The sequence below is a fragment of the Ciona robusta genome, chromosome 5, assembly GCF_009617815.1.
Source record: "Ciona robusta chromosome 5, ASM961781v2".
Taxonomy (NCBI): domain Eukaryota; kingdom Metazoa; phylum Chordata; class Ascidiacea; order Phlebobranchia; family Cionidae; genus Ciona; species Ciona robusta.
Genome location: NC_143239.1, coordinates 2135408 through 2156585, shown reverse-complemented (window position 1 = coordinate 2156585; position 21178 = coordinate 2135408). Strand labels below are relative to the sequence as shown.

The 21178-nt window shown below is 30.3% G+C and overlaps 1 protein-coding gene across 3 annotated transcripts in view; it reads left to right on the top strand.

The window, feature by feature from the left end:
* The window catches only part of LOC149735484 (uncharacterized), a 38203-nt gene that overhangs the window by 9343 nt on the left and 7682 nt on the right, over positions 1–21178 (top strand). For all 3 annotated transcript variants that reach the window (XM_089877661.1, XM_089877662.1, XM_089877663.1), the window contains exons 3-23: positions 287–380; positions 1107–1206; positions 1487–1618; positions 2382–2462; positions 2818–3258; positions 3443–3503; positions 4284–4509; positions 4918–5038; positions 5342–5397; positions 5813–5971; positions 6685–6789; positions 8064–8211; positions 9887–10057; positions 10848–10926; positions 11333–11431; positions 15032–15116; positions 15404–15464; positions 16356–16490; positions 17230–17346; positions 17689–17877; positions 18794–18924. In XM_089877661.1, the coding sequence (XP_089733787.1) occupies positions 287–380; positions 1107–1206; positions 1487–1618; positions 2382–2462; positions 2818–3258; positions 3443–3503; positions 4284–4509; positions 4918–5038; positions 5342–5397; positions 5813–5971; positions 6685–6789; positions 8064–8211; positions 9887–10057; positions 10848–10926; positions 11333–11431; positions 15032–15116; positions 15404–15464; positions 16356–16490; positions 17230–17346; positions 17689–17877; positions 18794–18924 (2791 nt within the window). The remainder of the gene's footprint in view (positions 1–286; positions 381–1106; positions 1207–1486; positions 1619–2381; positions 2463–2817; positions 3259–3442; positions 3504–4283; positions 4510–4917; positions 5039–5341; positions 5398–5812; positions 5972–6684; positions 6790–8063; positions 8212–9886; positions 10058–10847; positions 10927–11332; positions 11432–15031; positions 15117–15403; positions 15465–16355; positions 16491–17229; positions 17347–17688; positions 17878–18793; positions 18925–21178) is intronic.

The window sequence follows — 21178 nt, the reverse complement described above, 5'->3', positions numbered from 1 at the left end:
GTTTGGCTGTGAATTTTATCATACAGAGAATGCCCAAACAATACTGAATTAGTGATATATATTATATAGCATAAAACCTGCTCCCATTAAGTTTGTAATACTAAACCCTTTCTTTACAATTTGGTACATGAATTATTTACCAAGTTAGAAATACCTGTAGACCTTGACACTTTATACTTTAGTGTAATTTTTTAGCAGCTTTTGCTTCTACCCCCCATAGGTTTCAATTTTCAAGGCCTTTTTTTTTAAAAGTTTTTACTTAGTTTAAAAAATGTTTTTTTTTTAGGAGAACAGTATGCATCTTCGAATTATTCTCCACTAAGTCCAGTTGCGAATAATTACAGAAAAAGTGATAAAACAGGATCCTATGTAGGGTACAGGTATGTTGGTTTGTTTTAATTAACTTGTTATATAGTAGGGTGGAAGAAGATGGGACATCTTTAGCTCATTATACCCAAGTATTCTGATCGTGTTTTAAACAATTAACAACGGTCTATAGTCGTGAGGATCAAATCTAAAATTATTTGAATGTTCTTGGTGTACACCTTCTCTCACCCTACTATACTAAATGAATCACAGAATTAATGTTACCCATTTATACTTTTGCTTGTTGTTAGAATATCATTTGATAAACACTGCATCTTAAAAATGCATGTAAACCTTTTTTTCCCCATCATCAAATGCGCCCAGTCTCATTTTACCCAACCCTAATCAGTGTCAAAGAATACAACATTTTTTCAATGAGTGAAAAAAAGCATAAAAATTTTGAATGCCCGCTAAGTCAAATTAAAACTGCCAAAGTTTTGTAGTTCAATCACCAATCCAGCATTTTAGTTAAATAAAATATTTTGCACAGTTTGATTTGGTCTCATAAAATTAGTTTTAGTTTGGTCAAAAAATCTAAGATATAGTAGGGTGGGCAAAGTCGGGACTTTTGTAAAACTCTTTAATTTGTCTTGAAAAAACAGGACTTTTTTGACTACTCATTTAATGATAAACAAAAACTAATGTTATAGTATTATTCAACCATCTTCTCACAGCCTATGGCCACTGTGCCACATCGTTTTATAATTGCATACCAATACGATATATTTTACATTTATTAGGGAGACTTATGTTCGAAAGCAACAAAACAAATTATGCGGACGCCGGTCATTAGATGATAGATTAAAGAGTTTGGAATCTGGTGCTGCAGTTAAACTAGAAGTAAGTGTTAAAAGATTTCATAAGCCTAGTTTAGCAGTGGACCAAACTGATTCACATGTTGCAGATGTATGCTAGGTTCATGTATCATAAGAAAAATAGGGAATTCAGTTGGAATTTGGCATATAAGTGATACTTGAAGTAATTTTCTCACGTTTACTGTAGAGCAATAAAAATGACATTATCTGGTATAATCTACACCAAATAGTTATTTTTATTACAGAAACAGATTACTTTATAAGAAAAATGTTTTTTAATACAACCACATTTTATTTCTACATAGGTTCGCCGTGGTTCTCAACAAAGAAGGAAGATAACCAACTTTAATCCAAACAATGAAAAAAATAAAGAGGCGTCTCCCTTAATATCTAATGTCAAATCAAATGTTCCTGAACAACTTGTGGCATATTATGAGGTAAGGGAATGCTTATATAGTAGGGTGGGGTAAGATAGGGCATTTTTAGCAGCAAATATCTAAATATCCTGATCGTGTTTTAAACAATTAGCAAGAGTTTATTTAAGTCGTGAGGATATGGATTTATAATTTTTTGAATGTTCTTTCTTTACTACCAAATTGGGCGAGAAAATAGAATGAAATGTGTCCCATCTTCTCCCACCCTACTATATACGTGTAATTAAGTACAAAACAAGCTGAAAAACAAATAACATCTAGATTTTGTTTTGTTTTACCATGGATTTATTCAAAAAATAAAATATGAAAAACTTAAAAGTACAAATTTATTAAAATAGAAAAGTATTAATATAAATTTGTTCCCCCAACATTTTTGGTTTGACTGCCTCTGCTTATAAACCAATTAAAAATGGAACAGCTATTTTTGTTTAACTAACTAAATAAAATATGTATATAGCTACATAAATGTTAAAAAAAACTGCAAACTAAAGGATTTTCAAAATGTACAGCTCTGTAGATTATTGTTTGATCAAAAAATTGATAATATTTTTTTTTATCTTATTAAGAAAAAATTATAAATATAAAAAAATTACAAAAAAATATTTATAAATATAAAATTTAAGCGTATATATATCCTATTGTACAATATCGCACAAATGAAGAGATTTAGAAATACTGTTCTATATAAATAACAACTGATCTGTTTCTCTTACAGTTTTGTATTTGTAATCCTTATAATGTAAATAAATAAATAAATAAATAACAGGAACAACAAGAACCAAAGCTATCACCCGCCCCTCCCCCCGATATAATCGAATCTCACCAACCTAAACATGGAACACATCAGGTAAAAATTAAATTCAAGTTGTTTGTTAAATTGAGTTTTCCAAACAATATTTCTGTAAAATCTTTTTGTGATACCTAATTATTAAATCACATTTTTGTTTCAAAATTTTTCATGTCAAAAATTCGGGGGTAGTTAAAAGTTAAAAGTTTTATAAATGTTAAAATTAAAGCTTTCAACTGCTAGACCATCAAAATTTCATTTCATTTTTTGTAGATCTGCTTAAATAATAATTGACAGTTGTATATCATCATTTTAATGCATATTTCACCAAAGCTACCACTGTCTAACTTGTTAATATAGATATACATTCATAAATTAATTCTTCCTGATGAAAATAATCGTTTCATCTTCCCAGCTAAGTGATGAGGAAAATGATGGCGCAAGATACAAAGGAGATATCCGTCTTAAGTACGTTGATTCAAACCCAAAGTCCTACCAAATTCCTGAAACAACTAGCAAACTGAATTCCCCTGTTACCACACCAAGGAGTAGTACGTCCCTGGAACCGGTTGAAACGAGTTCACCAAAAGTGGAATTAACTGGTTCAGATCGGAAATCAGACAGACAGAGGAAAAAACAAGCACGTGCGGAAAGGCAAACCGCAAAACAAAGAGAAAGGGAGTCTTGGACAGCTGTTGACAATGATGAAAAAAATAAAACTGCGGTGGTTACACCTTCCCAGTTAAAAGAGGAAAGATATGTACAAGGAAACAAGAAAATTGAGTGGAAAGAACTAACATCTGATGCATATACCTGTTTGCAGAACGCAGCCCCCGTTAAGAGCAACATAAACCAGGTGAAAATAGGAATTTGTATGTTTAGGCCAAAGACTTTTTTCTTTGGTATGTTTTAATAAAATTAAGTAACTTTTTTATTACATTTTTTTTTCTTTTGTAATTCTATACAATATATGTAAAATATATACATTTCTTAGGTTAAACTGTTATATTATTTTTTTTTAACACTTTTTATCATTTCAGACGTCTGATTTAAATGAAACAATCACCACTTCCAGTCCCACCGTTGAAGTTGTTTCAAGGCGTAAGTTTGTACATAAAACTTAAACTTCTTTTACATAAAAATTGAAAAAAAATTGCCAACTAAAAAATGGAAAAAGTCAAAATATGAAAAAGTTTTTGAAACTATTTTTATAGTTCTGAAATATACCAGAGCTATTTCTTAAGATGCCTTAAATAGTGTGTTGTTTTAGTTTCTTGTTAGGGTAAAGTATTACAGAGAAATTTTATAGTGGGTACTTGAGAACGATATCACTATTACGTAACAGTACTCTATAACTCAAGTGATATTGAAAAAGCTTAGCCTTAGATAGCAATTTTATTAAAGATTTTTCTGTAATGCACTCATCAGTAAATTTCATTCATTTATAAAATAATAATAATTTATCTTCTGTTGATGAGTGCTGCAAGGTATAATGTTATTATTTCTAAATGTGTTTAGTTCTTTGTGTGGCTGTGGTTTTGTGTGTTTTTGCAAATGTGAAATTTAAAATGTCGAAATAACAAAAAGCTTTCCAAATATATTTTTTTTAAATATTAAAGAGTTTTTTTTTATTATTACAGTCTACAGACTTACATTAATTTCAAAAATCAATTATTTTTTTAAACCTACGACATGTAGGATGTATCCAAACCTACGACATTAAAAAATTGAAAGTAGCCAAGCGTTGACACTTTCCCATTTTTATTTTTTTAAATAATCAAATTTTCCCATTTTTATTCATTTAAAATTTCTACTTTTTTTTCATTTTTCTAATAATTTTAAAATATTAGGTTTAAATTTAAACTCTATTCTCATAAACAGGTGGTAAACCGATCAACAGAGCTGGTGCTCCTCCCTCTCTTACGTTCTCAACAAATGAAACATCTTCTGTCCCTGTTGAACTGAGGTCACCTCGTGCTGAAAATGGCGGAATATCTCGTACGAATATGAGGGAAAGAAGGAACGCTCGGATGTTCATTCTTCCTTCATCTGATGATAGTGAACCTGATAATGTATTGGGAAGGTTTAATCGACCTCTGCAGAACAGGTTAGTTTTATCATATACTTGGAATTTCAAAAATTTATAGTATGATTGATAGCTTTAAATTTCAAAATTGGTTTTCTGAAACTTTTTCATTATTTAGTTACCGCATGCGGCATGCCTAGTAGCAAATTGATTCCATGAGTTATAATTATACATTGTGGACCTGTGGTAGTCTTGCAATGGAAATGATAATTAATTTACTATAAATGGCCTAAATAAGCAATGGATTTAAAAAAATTGATATTAAACATGTTTAATTATACAACCAACCAAAATAATTTAATTGTATTTTTCTACGCACTATAAGAAAAGCTTTGGCTTTAAAACAACGCTAGAAATACATAGGAAATTTATGTATGTATTTGTATTGTATACATATATATATGTCTTTAAAAGTTTCTATATAAACAGATCACTAGAAGTAGTAGCACCAGTGAAGTTCGTGCCTTCAATGTTAAGAAAACAAACAACTTCAAACAAATCGAAAACAATCGACAATATAACGTCTTCTTCTGCATCTGGAAATGAATCGGTAATTTGTTTCTTATTTTTCTTTTGGTGGATTTTTGACTGTGAAAATCACATTTAAATCTATTAATACTGAAGTGTATGCATTAAAGACCTATTTTCAATAAAATGTTTTTTTAATTTTTATGGTGTATAAGTTTTGTGCTGTATGCTATATATCCTAAATTTTGATTCTAAAAGGTTTAATTTAGTTAAAGCGCTCCGGACTACATTTTAAGATCATCATGTTTTGCAGTTTTCTTTGTAAAATATTTATTTAATATTGTGGTATTTCTGAATATTAAAATTACCCTAAAACTTTCAACAGCGATCAATTTCTCGAGAATCCAAAACTCATCAGCAAGAAAAACAAGATGAACAGAGGTAAATATGTCAAGTTTATAAACCGCTATAATTACCATCACAGGCGACCCAGAACCTCACCCATACAGAATATTACTATTTGTTTAATAACCTCCCCAAAAAAAACACTGTAACTATAAATAAGCAAAAAAAATGTTAAAAAATATTAAATTTGACTATTTTTTATTAGTTTAAAATCCAATACTTTATTATCAAAACTATGGTTCCTAAATTTTTAAAATGTATAAAAAAACGTAAAAACTAAAAAATTCATTAGTTTGAAATCCATTACTTAAATGTTTCTATTTTCAAAACTATGGTTTCTATTTTCTTTTAAAATGTTTAAAAAATGTAAAAACTAAAAATAGTCATTAATTTTAAATACAATACTTTATTATTAAAACTATGATTTCTAAATAAATTTTAAAATCTTCAGCCATAAAACACCTCGTTCAACGAAACGACCGAAGCGTTCGTCGTCAAGATCAAAGTCTCACGGAAGATCAAACATCACATCCACCAGTGAGGATAGTTCTGCTGCTTTATATAATGATAAAAGAACGGCAAGAAGCAATTCACCAGCTCATCATAAAAAGTTAGTAATTCTGTTTTATATATGTGCTGTAGTAAGCTATGTTAACTTAGTAAAACTGCTTCAGTCATTACTATTTCTAGTCCACTTTACTACACATATAGTAGGGTGGGGGAAAATGAGACACCTTTAGCACATAAATCTAAATATCTGATTTAAATTTGGTCTATGGGAGTCGTAAGGACAAGGTTTTAAATAATTCTTTAGATGTTCTTTGTTTACTACCAAATGGGCAAGAAAATAAAGTGAAAAGATGTCTCATCTTCCCCTACCCTACTATATTTATTTTTTATATTTTTTAACTGTTGAATATTTTTATTATTAAAAGTTAGTGTTTCTGTTTTTTTTTTATGTGTCTTTATATGCGCCGAATAGTTCGATCAAATTTTGTTAGATATGGTAGGTTCGCCATGAAGCCACATAGTGATATACAAAATGTGTGGCAAAATTGTGATCTGTTGTGATTCAACAAGGAAAAAAAGATGTAATTGCCCTATTTGGTTCATAGTTTACCCAGTCCTGTTTTATATTCAGAAAATTTGTCTGGTGACGTCCTTTAAAAAATTAAAGGCAAAAATATTAAGTCCACAAACAAAAAAATTGTGACCCCATTAAAAAAAGATTGTGACTCATTTAAAAAAAAACTGTGGCCCCCTTTAAAAGAAATTGTGACCCCTTTAAAACATTACATAGTTGCTCAATTTCTATTATTTTAGGGAGAAACATGAACGACGGAGTTCAGATGCAAAATCAGAACCATCACCGCGACAACCTCGTCATAAGCGTTTCACTGAATACGCTGAACTATCCAATGTTAAAAGGTAACTAGACTTAACTTCTGTTTGCTGAGTTATTTCCAGACTATTGTTGTGTTTGTTGTTCTTTATTTCAGTTCCTCTATTGCTTTTATATTGAAAAGGATCTAAATCACATTCAGCAAGTTATGTTCTTAGGGTAATGTTATTTAGAAAAGTCAATTATATAGTAGTGTGGAGATAAAACAGATTTAGCACATAATATCCAAATATCCTGATTGTGTTTAAATCAATTAACAATAAAAAGGTATCCCATCTTCCCCTACCCTACTATATATGTAGAAAAGTGTAGAAAAGTGGACTAGAAATAGTGATGACTGAAACCTGAAACAGTTTTACTAAGTAAACATAGCTTACTACAGCACATGGGCAAATATATTGTGTCTATTTAACCCGGTGTCGGCAAGCAACAAGTGTAACCTTCAGTTAATTATTATCCTTGTGTGTCAAGTTATGTGTGTCAGTGAACAGTTATAGCTTTCTTATTCAGTCACAATATACAAGCTCTTAATAGGGAGGTGTTAGTGTCAGTTAAAGCCAGTTTGATAGTTCGTTATTACTTCTGTTTCCTCAGGGTTATGCTAGTAATAGAAAATAGTATAAGTTCAATGGTGTATACAAGCTGGGTCATTTTTACAAACTTATTTTGTGAAAATCGTACTTAATGTTGGTCACTCAGTTGTTCCAGTAGGATACAAATATTTTGAAATTGAATATATTTTTTTTTGCATTACCAAAACTTTTTTAGACTGTCATTATGTATTTTGTCATTATTTTAAGAACTGATCTTATAATAAATTTAACCTTGGGGAAGTTTCACTGAAACACAGTCTAAACTTTGAATCTATGTCAATTTTTTGCCTGTTATGTTATTATGATATATTAAAAACTAAGGTATGTCCGGTATCTGCGATGGTCAGTTTTAAAACTATTGCGGGGATAACCAAATTATATGTATATATATATATATATATACCTTTTACAGTATGTTTTAATAGTTTGTGTCTGCACAAAATAATCCTTTTTTTGGTTATAATATTTTTTATTAGGTAGGCCTAATGTATTTACATTGTTATACATTCTGTTTTAATAAAAGTAACAAAATAGTTCTTTTTGTTTTGATAATTTGCACCAATGTTTTTTGAAAAAAAGTTTTTTTTTTTATTAAGAAGTAACCAGTTACCACCCTTTTTGCCCCCTTAAATACCCTGCACCAGTTAGTAGCAAATGGCAGTCTAATAATTTCATTTTGCTCAAATTAGTTTACCTTTTTTTTACAGAACACCTAAAACAAAGAGAAATATGGAAGCAATGAATTTACCGTCACCAAGACAGCAAGCGGTGGCTCGTGCTGTTAAGTTTGGATATCCAACTGATGAAGCTAGTATCCCATATATAGATGAGAAGACTAGCCCTACAGAACAGCAGGTAATTTGGAAATTTGTATAAAGATATAGTAGGGTGTGGGGAGATGGGACACCTTTTTTTTAATCTATTTCTCGTTCCATTTGGAAGTAAATAAAGAACATTCTAAAAAATATGAAAACCGTGTCCTCACGGCTCCCATAGACCGTTGTTAATTGTTTAAAACACGATCAGGATATTTGGATATATGCTAAAGGTGTCCCTTCTTCCCCCACTCTACTATATGTCTTGTAATGACTGCAGCTTTTAGATTGAGCTAGTGGCAAACATATTTAAAATTCTTAGGTGGCAAAACAAATTTATTTTACTATTTTTGTGTTTTAACTATTCTACCCTTACAAATTAATGTTTTTTTATTTTTTTTTTATTTATGTATTTATTTTTTTCATATAAAGTTTTTGACCACAAAAAAATGTATATAAACTTGTTTTGAATGTAGCATTCAGCTTGTTAAATTGAACCACTATAAACATAAAATTATGCAAGATAAATTTGCATACTATTAAATTAAAAATACCAGTGTTTATGTTACCCAGTTATTCAAATGTTTATTTATAACTTATGTATGATTGACAGATATAAATTATAGTTTCGTCCCAGTTTGAAACGCTTGACAAGTAGATTGAATGCTTCACTGCCTGTTTATAAAACCAGACTATATTTTGTATAACTAATATGATTAGTAGTTAAGTATGGTAAGAATATCTGTATAGGTGGTAATATTATATTAAGTAGTTGTATAGCAGTCTGAAGAAACAGCAGGCATGATATGCTTTTTTCTTGTAGAATTTACAAATTGCAATTTTTTTAATAAATTCATGTTATTACAAGTCAAATAAATAAACTATATGCTTCATTTAGTCTTCTAATAAAAAATAAATAAATTTATATTATAACAAGTGAAAAAATGAACTATGAACAAGTGAAAAAAGGAACAATTCTTATGGAATTTACAATCAGTAAAATAAATGTTTCAATAAATTTATGTTATTTTAAGTCAAAAAAATGAGGTATATTCTTATTTAATTCCTATAAAGTTTACAGTATGTAAAATAAATGTTTCAATAAATTTTAGTCGAAATAATGAACTTTATAAAATTCGTATAGAATTTACAACAGAGATGATAATGATATGCCTGGTATAGCGAGATAATTTACCTTCTTATTGATTCCTGGTAATGGTGTTGATGTATCAAAAACTGAGACACAAACAAACTTAGCCACGTCTGCACGTGCAGGAAGTGACATAGGGGATAAACAAGTTGTAAATTTCAATACTTTAAGGTTCATTTATCGTGTGATTGATTATGTACAAAAGTGTGGGATTAGGGAGACTAAAGTTCAAAATAGTTAGTGATTAAGTAATATTGTATCTTTACAAGCTGTTGCCACAGAAAGTTTACCAGTTAACAGTCAAGTTTTGGGAAAATAGTATTTGCAAAACAATTTTATAGATTATTTAAATCTGTTTTTTATTTGCTGTACTAAAATAGACTGTCTGAGAGTCAGTGCTTTTATATAAGTCACGTGTTTCAAATGGTGTAAGCATTTGGCATTTTGCCTACAGATAGTCTAAGCTGTATAATGACCTCAGCTATACAGTATATGCGAGTGCCTGCTTCAAGGCTCGCTATATAACTATTTAAACCAGTCATAACATTTTCTCATTTCTTTACAGGAGCAGGATAGTAAAATGCATTCCCACCAAGAGAATGCAGACCCTGAAACTTGTAAGAGGATGCTCCCTTTATCCAGTGGTAGTAGAAGGGGTAGATCAGGATATAAAAAGGTTCAATCTGCTCACCGGATCAGTTATATTGAAGCAATGGAATCAAGTGATGATGTGACTGTAAGTGTTGTTTATAATATAGAAATGAGGCATATATATATATATATATATATATATATATATAGTAAGGTGGGGGAAGATTGGACAACTTTTTATTCTGTTTTTTTCGTCCCATTTGGTAGTAAAAAAAACATTCAAAGAATTATAACACCTTATACTCTTGACAAGAACATTTTTATTTGTTTAAAACACGATTAGGATATCGAGATATTCGGTGCTAAAAGTTTCCCATCTACCCCACACTACTATATATATGTATAGTATAAGTATAACAGTATACAAATAAGGTCATTGGGCAAATGAACATTTCTAACAAGTATTTCCACATTTTGTGCCTAAGGTGTTAAATCCCCATGATTTTTCTTTAAAAGGCTTTTGTATTTTGCTATATAAACACGGTGTGTAGCTCAATTGCGGTGCTCTGATAATGCATTTGACTGTATAAAATTATAAATATAAAGTTGGCAAAAAAAACTTAGAAATGTTACGTTCTTTATTCTTCATAGAAGACGCTTATTAGGTCTTGCCGTTAGGTTCACAAAACATTGTTTAATTTTTTTAGCCATATTATACCAGATAAGCAGACTCTAAATCTTGTAGATAATTTGTTACAAATAATGTTAATTTGCTTTTGTTAAAAGTATAACATAGCGCTTAATCTATTCAAATCACCATCAAAACTTTTTCCACCTCAAAGCTTGTATTGTACAAGGTATCTTGTATTCATTTTTCCTTCACTTTACTCAATAGATTGTTGTTGTTTATTTTACCATTATATATTTTGAAACAGCCCGATCGTGACACAGATGGTTCAATGTGTAATGTCAGTGATGTAACATTGGATACAGATAACAACATAGCAAACAGAGGTAATTTAATTTCTGTTTGATATAAATCGACACATGCATACATTGTTATGAATAGCATGTGATTTTAAACTGTATTCCAGTTTTATATAGACTTTATGGACATTTTGGGGGAATTGTTTTTTGAGTGTATTTTAATTAGTAATTTTTTGTTTTATTTTATATAAGTCTGAATGCATACACACTGTGTTTTCAGTTTCTTTATAAAAATGAACTTTATTCCAGTTTTTTATACACTTTTTGAACGTTTTAAACATTTTGTTAAGTGTTTTTTTGTTTTATTTAAAATAAGTAATACAAACTTCATTATCACTAGTTTTTAAAATTGAAATGCTTTCCATTTTTTGCATTAAAATCAGTTTTATAAACCACTTAAACCTTTTATAAAATGTTACTTTTGTTTATTCAGGTAAAATTGGTCGCAGCACGTCAGCCGACAGTATTTTATCAACTGTGGAAAACACAGTGAATGTTGTGTTACGGGAACAGAAACGGTCAAGCAGTGCAGGTACTGAGTGATTTCTTATTAAAGTTGGCAATTTTTTTACACTGTACCTCATAATACAGTATAGCCCACACAACATTTTTTCTATCTGTTTTTTTTTTTTTTATCCATAAACATTCAAACAGTGCAGCTACTAGGTGATTTCTCTTTATTTATTCATTAGAAAGTAAAAGTTCATGTTGTTAAAGCTAATTTCCAGTGTTTAGTGCCTTGATTGTTATTGCAGCTGTATTTGTGAACTTTAGTTGCAATCCTAATAATTATAAATAATATATTAATGGCTCATCTGGTATAAAAACGCAGTGTATTTCCAACGTTTTGTCTATCATATGGCGAGACTATAGGATAGAATGAAACGTCATCAGTTTATACAGTAATATTTTGCAAAATCTAAAAAAAAATTGTTTGAGCTATATCAGTGTTGTTTGCTAAATGCATTTTCTTAACCTAATATACATATTTGCCAGCAGTAGTAAGTCTTACAGGAAAAGTTTCCTATTAGTCAGGTTGTGGTGACCTGGTTCACCTGTGTTACTGCATGTTCTAATTATAGATCTCCCAGAATACACTCACATTTGTTTGTATGATTCCTCAATGACCCTAATTACCATCATTAGTCAGTGAATTGTTAGAAATGAATTTATTTGTGTAAATCTAATATCTTAAACATAAAAAAAAAACTATATTTTGAATATAAAAATTTATAATGAATATACCAAATTATCTGAAAAAGAGAATAAAATTAATTGTATTTAAATAGTTTTTTATATGTGATAGAAACTAAGTTTTGAACAATTTTAAATATTTTAACCAATTTTTGCTATAACAGAATGAACTACACAGAATATTTTTCAGATGATTTTATTATTGTTTTCTGATATCACATAAAAATGATTCATATCTATGCCCTAGTTATGTTGCGTTTTTTTTTCTCCCATATATTTAAAACTAAACAAAAACTGTTAGAAAATTTAGTGTATAATTTGAATAGTATACGTTTTTTATATAGCTACAGTTATATATAGTGTAGCATATCTTGTAGCTCTATAGGCTTGTTGCTATTGTTATTTAAATGACATATAGTCCGGCTTATTCATTTGATGATGTTCTATTAGCATGGTTTAATAATTACTTGAGTTTATTGCACATGTATGCATGACATGAATGTCGGATTAGTTTGCTTTTATATCAAGGTTAGTATACAGCTATTTGATAAACAAATATTGTAAATATAATTTATGTTTTAATGTAATGTATAGGCAAAAGTGCAGTAAGTGAACATCAGAATAATGCAAATGTATTTTTTCAAAGTCTTTTATTTTTTTTATATAATTTTTTTTTATTTTTTTTTATTATTTTTTAGCATATTTTAAGACCAAGTTAAATTTTCTTATATTGTAAAACCTGTGTTTTGGGGTGTCTGTACCATTTGTGAAAGGTAAAGTTACCTTTTGAATTAACACACATAGGCTATTATTAGGCACCACAAAATATTTTAACTTTATATTTAGAAATATCCAATAAAATATCAGTAAATATATTTCTATAGTCTTATATATCCCATACCTAAAAAATGGTTTACATTAGTTTACACAACAATTTTTTGTTTAAATTTGTAAACCGAATTAGAAAAAATGTCAATTTAAAACGGTACAACTACTTGTTTTAAGCAATAAAACAGAAAAAAAAACACTTCTTCATATTTGCAAACTTCCTTTTATGTTTGCAAACCTATTTTTTGCAAACCTATTTGCAAACATACCTAAAAACCTAAATTTAAATCCCAAGTTTCGAATTAAATAAATCAGTTTTCCATGCTGTGTTGGACAGTGTTGTATAAGAAGATTAAAGTTTAGCTGGTTATACAGGAAAGCGTTGGTTGAGGAAGCTGTATTGCTTGTGCATGGCTTAATGTTGTTTTATTGGCATGACTTAAGTAATATCGCTTCACTGGGCAGTTGCTGAAGAGTATTTTTGCTAATGATGCTTAGATTCAATAAAGAAGTGTTTTTTTAGGAATAGATAGTTTGGTTTTTACATTTATTAAAAAGGTAATATATAGGTGTTTTAGTATAGGTTTATAAAATATCAGATGTAAAAAATTAAGTTCTAGTTTTACTGTCATATTTTTTCATGTATTTTTGTGGAGAGATAAAAATGGCTTATTTTGTAGGTGTTTTATTTAATGGATGAACTATTAGAGTATATAATTTTTATGCAAAAATGTACTTTTACATCGTATAGGCCTATGTGTCCTATCACCCTGTATGTATAAATAAGGTAATATTACTAATAACATCCTGTTAGCCTGTTTCATATGCGAGATTTTTATAACCTCAGTGTATTATATTTACAAGTTATTGTAACTTATAGCTACGTTGTGTTTTATAAAACTAGTCAATGCTGACACTGTTATTTGATTTAAAGTCTTAGTTATTTTTTAGCCTTTTATTTATCTAAAAAAAACAGCTGTAGGTCATATACATTTATTTGTATTAAATATAAAAGGTGTACTTACATTTAGCACACAACACATGGTCTTGTGTTGAACTTTGCAACATATTTCTGAAGTAAATTAGCACCTAATGCAACTTCCTATCACCTACAAAGTCATAACTTGTGATAAATTTCGCAAATCTAACCCTGATCTGGCTCATAAAGTTGAACGATTCTTGTGTAAAGAATTATTCAAATCGATTTTGCGATTGTCGATCCCATTTAGGCGAAATGTGTATCTCTTATACAACAATTGGTTGAACTATTTTTGTTTGTTACGTTTTTTAGCATCAGATCTCTATCTAAAAAGTCATGTACATTGGATATATACATATAGGCTTCACATTTGTGCTTTAAACTATGTATAATAATTGCCTAAATGATATAATAGTTAATCTGTAATATAGACAAAAGACAGTAGATTTACAAAGAAAAATGTGAATTATATAACAGTTTTTTTAACCCAGTAGTGTATATTTATATATATAAATATAATAAAGTGAATGTGTTATATGTTAAAATACATCCTTTTGTAACCAAACACACAATGCATTCATATGAACACAAAACGTTAGACTATTACCCATTGCAGTTAAATACAATATATCATACCAGGAAAGAGAGGCAGGTGTAAAAGATGCTGCAAGCTTTTAAACCTTCATAAGTGGGAGTAAAATAATGCACCCACACTACTTAAACACTGATTACAGTTTGCTTAGACGGCTCCTCCTACGAAAATGTTAAACTCACAGATAAAATAACACTTTAAGAATATTCATATTGTACTGTATTGGTTTACGGTTGTGCACAAACGAAATAACACTTTTACAGTATTCATATAGTATGGTGGGGGAAGATGGGACACTTTGAGCACATAATGTCCAAATATCCTGATCGTGTTTTAAACAATTAACAACGGTCTATGGGAGTCGTGAGGATGCAGTTTTATAATTTTTTGAATGTTTTTTGTTTACTACCAAATGAGACAAGAAAATGGAATAAAGAAGTGTCCCATCTTCCTCCACCCTACTCTATTATACATCATTTGGTTTTGATATTGCAGAAAATGTTTATAACTAATATTTTGTTTGCTTGTATTGTTTACAGATCGTAATTCACTGAAAGGAGTTCATCGTCGTTCGTACCAAATTGCAACTACGGCAAATATACCTCCAATTGATAATTTACTCAGGTTTGTTATTTTTAATAATATTTTTAAAACAAGTTTAAAAAAATACCTATTTTTTATCATTCATTTAAATTTTACTTTGATTTTTGTATTGCTGAAAAATATTAAATTAACACTCAATATTTTCATAATTACGTTAACAAAATTATTCATGTCTATTTTCAATACATAGGTATTTCAGTTTTTTTTTAATCACTTAAGTTTTTCATAATTACGTAACCTTTTTTTATTGTGTCTTTTTCTAATACATAATTGTTCAAGTTTTTTTAAGTTTGTTCTTAAAATTACAGAACACCATCCCACAAGCGACAACCAAGTATCAGAAAATTAAAAAATTTCTTCGGTGAAGCAGTAAGTAAACTTAAACCAAATATATTTAATTTGAAAATAATTCAACATAAATTAAGTTAAAAATTTAGTAAACTTAGAATATTTTTTAACATTTGTACTTTTTATGTTTTTCTAATTATAGGACAAGAAGGTAAGATGTTGTGATTAGTTGTTGTGGTGTTAGTGTTGTAAACATAGTTTGTTGTCAATAATTAATGCATGTATTTGTTACTCAAGCTGACATTGTGTTGAATAGTAATTGTTGCTTCAATCTTTGGATTTGCATGGTTCAATTATACATTAAACCCAATTTATGAGAATTTGAGATAATGTTTCAAGTTAAAACATTATCATTTCCTGCTAACGGATTGTAACGCAATAGTTCATTTTAAAATATTTTGGTTTTTACAATAAAATATATTTTGGTTTATACAAAAAAATATTTTATTAAAATAATTTGATCCAAACAACCCCTTTTCCCAACAAAAATTTGCTTAACCCCATAAAAACGGAGAACATTTATATACAACCACAAATAGAACACTCGTATACAACCAAAATAAGAATATAACATGTTGATTTAATTTCAGTGATATCTTCTTTGCAAATAATGTAGTACTTTCAAAAACCAAAAAAATCCTAAGAAACAGTTTGGGAACTTTATGTATTTATTTATTAGAATGTAGTTTTAGATTAACTACAATTAACCCTCTGTAGTACTTTTATATAAATGTGTTCGTACTTGTATATATTAGATACCTAAACTTGTTAAAACCATTATTCGTTATACATAAGTTGTAAAACAACCAAAATATGAGAATCCTTAACAGTTCAATTTCATGCTAAAAAACACAGCATATCTTTACTAAAAAAAATATTATTACATTATACAGTTTGTATAACTTGTTGCAGACACCACAAATTGTGGAGGCTCAAGCAGATGAAGGGAGGCGAGGCTCCCGAGCTCGATCTTTTCTTCTTCCTCCATGTCTTGACATCACAGAGGACGATGGAAATATATTGAGGGAAGGATTCCTTTGTTTTAAGGTAAAAAAATAAAATAATATTTTTCATGCGAATAAGTAAATAAATGATTAATGTTAAAAAGTCAAAAATATTCTTGAAAGACACTTAATGGAAATTTCTCCAACCCAGTGGTCACTAATGGGTTGTCCAAATTATAAGCCATTTTAAAGCAAAATTAAACACAAATTTGAAAAGTGTGGTAACTCGTAAGCACACAGTTACAAAATGTGGAGAAAATACGTGTCTGACTGTGATGTGATGTCGCAAAGTTAAGTACTGGTCGCATTAAAGACTAAAATGGGCTTTCCGGGTGTTTGGTTAATGGGCCAAATCTGGCCTAAATCTTAGGTACTTGTCAAGGACCTCACCCACAAAGAATGGAAAGCTAATTAGTTGTGTAAAATTTGGCATAATAACTGTAAGGTTTGGACAGCAATAAAACTTAGATTTGACAGTGGGAATTATGTATTTTAATAGAAAAAGACGTTAGTTATATACCATACAATTAGTGCAAGTGCTGTGATAATTGTTAGCATATCTTACATTGATGTAAATTGTGTCCTAAATTTTGCCTAATTTTTAATAATTTGCATCATTTTTGTGTGTAACTCAGTGACAATTTAGACAACCCATTAGTGACCACTGGGTTGAAACAATTACCATTCTATTTTCCCCAAGCACACACAAGTGTGACAGAATGTAACTATTTTCCGCATATATGTTTTTTTCGGATTCTCTTATACCTTTATATATATCACAGGTTGCAACAATTGAGAAAGGGAGAAGGACAAGCTCACAAAAGTCATGGAAATCAGTATGGGCGATATTGAAGGATCAATCGTTGTATTTATGCAAGGATTGGAGCAGAACGAAACAGGTGAACATCATTTATTCCCAACAGAACACACTTGTCCTATTATAAGTTGCCAATTTTTATATTGACATCTACGAAATAATTCCTACAGTACAAACTGTGATTAAATGAATAGATGTAGCTCCTAATTTATATATGCTTGACAGTATCGGTTATGGTGACGGAAAATTCTAAATTCTTACGAAAAGAAAATCAAATACATATCATTACCTTAATGTTTTAATGTTTTTGACTTTTTTTGGGGGGGGGGGGGCAGAGCCGCTAACTGGTCTTACCCTCTGGATGTTCGTCACTGTATAATTAATATTTTTTTTGCAACTGTACACAAACTGTTATTTATTTAAGGATCCATCCGTTGTTGGGGGGTCAGGTTACCCAAGTCCTGGTGGAAACCAACCTCCTACTCACTTCCAACTAGAAGAGGAAGAACCTCTCAACATTCAAGGATCACTCGTGTCCATCGCTTATAACTACGTGAAAAGGAAAAATGTTTTTAAAGTCACAACTGGCAGTGGGTCGGAATATCTTCTGCAGGTATGGGAGTTTTTGTTATATTAGGGTGGGGGAAGATTGGACACCTTAAACACAAAATATCTAAATATCCTGATCATGTTTTAAGCAAACAAGGTCTATGGGAGTCATGAGGATGCGGTTTTATGATATTCTGAATTTTTTTTACTACCAAATGGAACGAGAAAATAAAATGATAAGGTGTCCCATCTTTCCCCACACTACTATATGTTAACTTGTAGAGTAATAATAATAGCCTGTTTGGTGTGGAGATGCATAGATAATTTTTTAGTAGAGTGCATTCATATGACTGAAGATATCCTTTCTTAATTTCATGACATTACCTTTACCTTATTTTTTACGTATATTTTCCCTTCAATTAAAACATTAATTATGTCCTGTTCCATCATTTGGCTGTTAGGTGTAACAGTCGCGCCCTTTACACAAGTCAGTAAACAAGTGTTATAACTACATATGTTTTACCGTTACTTCCTATATTTTCGTTTTAGCTTACTATTCTGACATTTGACATCCAGCAAGACATATAACCTGATGATGTTTTGCTGCTTGGCAGACATAACATATCAACATTGGTAGACAAAAAATGACAATCATATAAAGAAAAACTACACTTTTTATTAAAGAGTAATTTCTAATATTAAAATAAAATTATTTATATTATAGTTCTCAGGGGTAAGATGGGACACCTTTAGCACATATTATCCAAATACCCTGATCTTGTTTTAAACAATTAACAACGGTCTGTGGGGGTCGTGAGGATACGGTTTTATAATTTTTTGAATGTTTTTTGTTTACTACCAAATGAGACGAGAAAATAGAATGAAAGGGTGTCCCATCTTCCCCATCTTACTATATTAATATTACCAAAAAAGCTATTTCTAATTTAAAACTGTTAACATATTACTATTGATATTAACAGGCAGAAGATAGAGATGACATGCTTGCTTGGATTAACTCCATTCACCTCAGTGGTAACCATGACAATGATGATGGTGAGGTCACAATCAACGAAGATTTAATTTTAAGGAAAACAAATCAAATTGAATCAGGGTAAGGATCTTGTGTTACCAAATATGTGAATGAATGTAACTTACTTTATTCTCGCGTGGCCGAAAACGACAGTCGTTATAACACGGGTGTTTATACACCTGGTCCCAGCTTACGATGTACCAGACAAAAATCAACAAATTGTATAACAAAAGAGATGTATATTTCGCCTAAATGGCATTGTCAGTATTCAAATCAGTTATTTGCATTCTATTTCTGTTGTTATGTCAGGCTATAATAAGTTATGACATTTAATATTATTTATGGCATATCGTGTATTTGGTTACTTATAATATAAGATGTGTGTTCTATTCTATATGGGTGAAGTTGTACAGCACACCATGGGACTTGGAATAATTTTTGGTTATATGCAATAAATATGATATAAATGCCTCATTATTTATGTTCTTATTTGGTTATAACACAATATAAGTAACCAAAACCCCCAAAAGTAACTTTTAAATATAACAATGTAACTCTTAAATGATTTATGAAGTATAACTTAAATATTATAAACATCGGTAAATTAAGTACCAGTTATACTTGATTTTCTAACTATAGAAGGTTCTATGGTTTAGATTTGTTAATTAAATAACGTAATGCATGCAGTAGCACAAGCGTACACACACATTACGATCACGTCACTGTTTCCTGTCTAGCTTCCCTAATGATTGTTCTACCATCTACTCAACAAAACATCACACGCACACTATTCATAACATGCAGTAACAGGAACCAAGGCCATATAAGTCCCAGTTTAATCAGTATTAAGGAAAAGTCATTTTAGAGCAAGTTTATGTAAATAGTAGTGCGAGTTTTAAAAAATCGTGTTTTTTTATTATTATTTTGGTAGGTGGTTGATCAACTGACTGCTTATATAGTGTTAGAAATAGGAAGTTAAGGTTAGTTTTATGTATAATGTAGTAGGCTAAAACTATAGATTAAAATTTTCAAATATTTTTAAAGTTAGTAGATTAGATGACATATTCCTTATAGAGTGTTAAGAACAGTTTGTTCAGCACAATTTTATGTCTAATATAATAAAAGATTCAAAAAATATAAATCTGAATTTTCAGTTTATTTCTAGCTTGTTGATTTGTATATATGGTAAATTGATAGCTTGTTTTGGATGCCTTTACGAAACTATCGGACAGTTTCCTTCACTGAAGTGAGAAATTCCCAACCGGATCCATGCGTTTTGTACAGCGTCAAGTCAACGTCTGATTTGCTCTCACCAGAAAAGAGCGCTCTGCCTTCCTCAGCAAGTTTACCAAGAAGCTTATCTGATCCGTCTAAATTTTTCGTAAATAAGCAAACTCCAACCCAGGATTTGAAAAAGGCGCATGTGTCAGGTGTGCGCTTAGGGCCTGCACCGTTTCACGCAAGTACTGTTCCACTTTTGCGCCACACCAATAAACCAAGTATCGCACAGAAGCCAAAGCGCTCGAAATCTGATCAATACGACAGAAACCGTTTTGCGATTTCTTCCCCAGAGCCACTTGACTTGCATGGTATTCCTAACGGTTTAGTTGATATAAGCAACAGACCAGGTACACAGTCTCCAGAGGTTAAACAGTCTCCAGTGCTTAGAAGACTCAAGTCAAACACTGTTTCATCATCAAGTGAAAGTTCAAAGCAAACGCGCCGAAAAGGAGCCGTGTTTGATGATTCAAGTCGTAAGATTGAAATATCGGGTCCAGTTTTAATCTCGCATGTTTCACCTTCTGCAAGTTCAAATAATCTCATTGATATAACTCAGTTGAAGCAGAGATCAATTGCTGAACAAATTGACTTGCTTAAAAACTTGGAAGCGGACCAGAGCAAAGATAAAAACTCAAACCCTGAAAAGAATAAAGCTTCAAAAAAGCACCAAAGGCCACATTCAGCCCAATATACTCGTTCAACTGAATTTGCTCAACCACGACCGCGAGTGTCCACAGCAACTGGCAGAATGGCGGAAAAGATCCAAAAGACCATCCGTGCTTTATATGATGGTGGTAACTCAATGAGAAGAAGATCTTGTGAAAAATTGGTTGATCTTCCAGAAGATCATTGTTTGCTTAATGAAGGAGATTCGAAAACGAATCATTCTTTACTTCATAGTGCAAGGTAGAACAAGAATTAGCAAGCTAATAGGTTAAAAATGTCAGACCATCCACGCACACACAGATACACTACATACATTCAAATACCATCTGTCTTATTATAATAGCCTAACTTTTGCCTTTACATTTAGGCCTAAGGTTTTACTCCTATT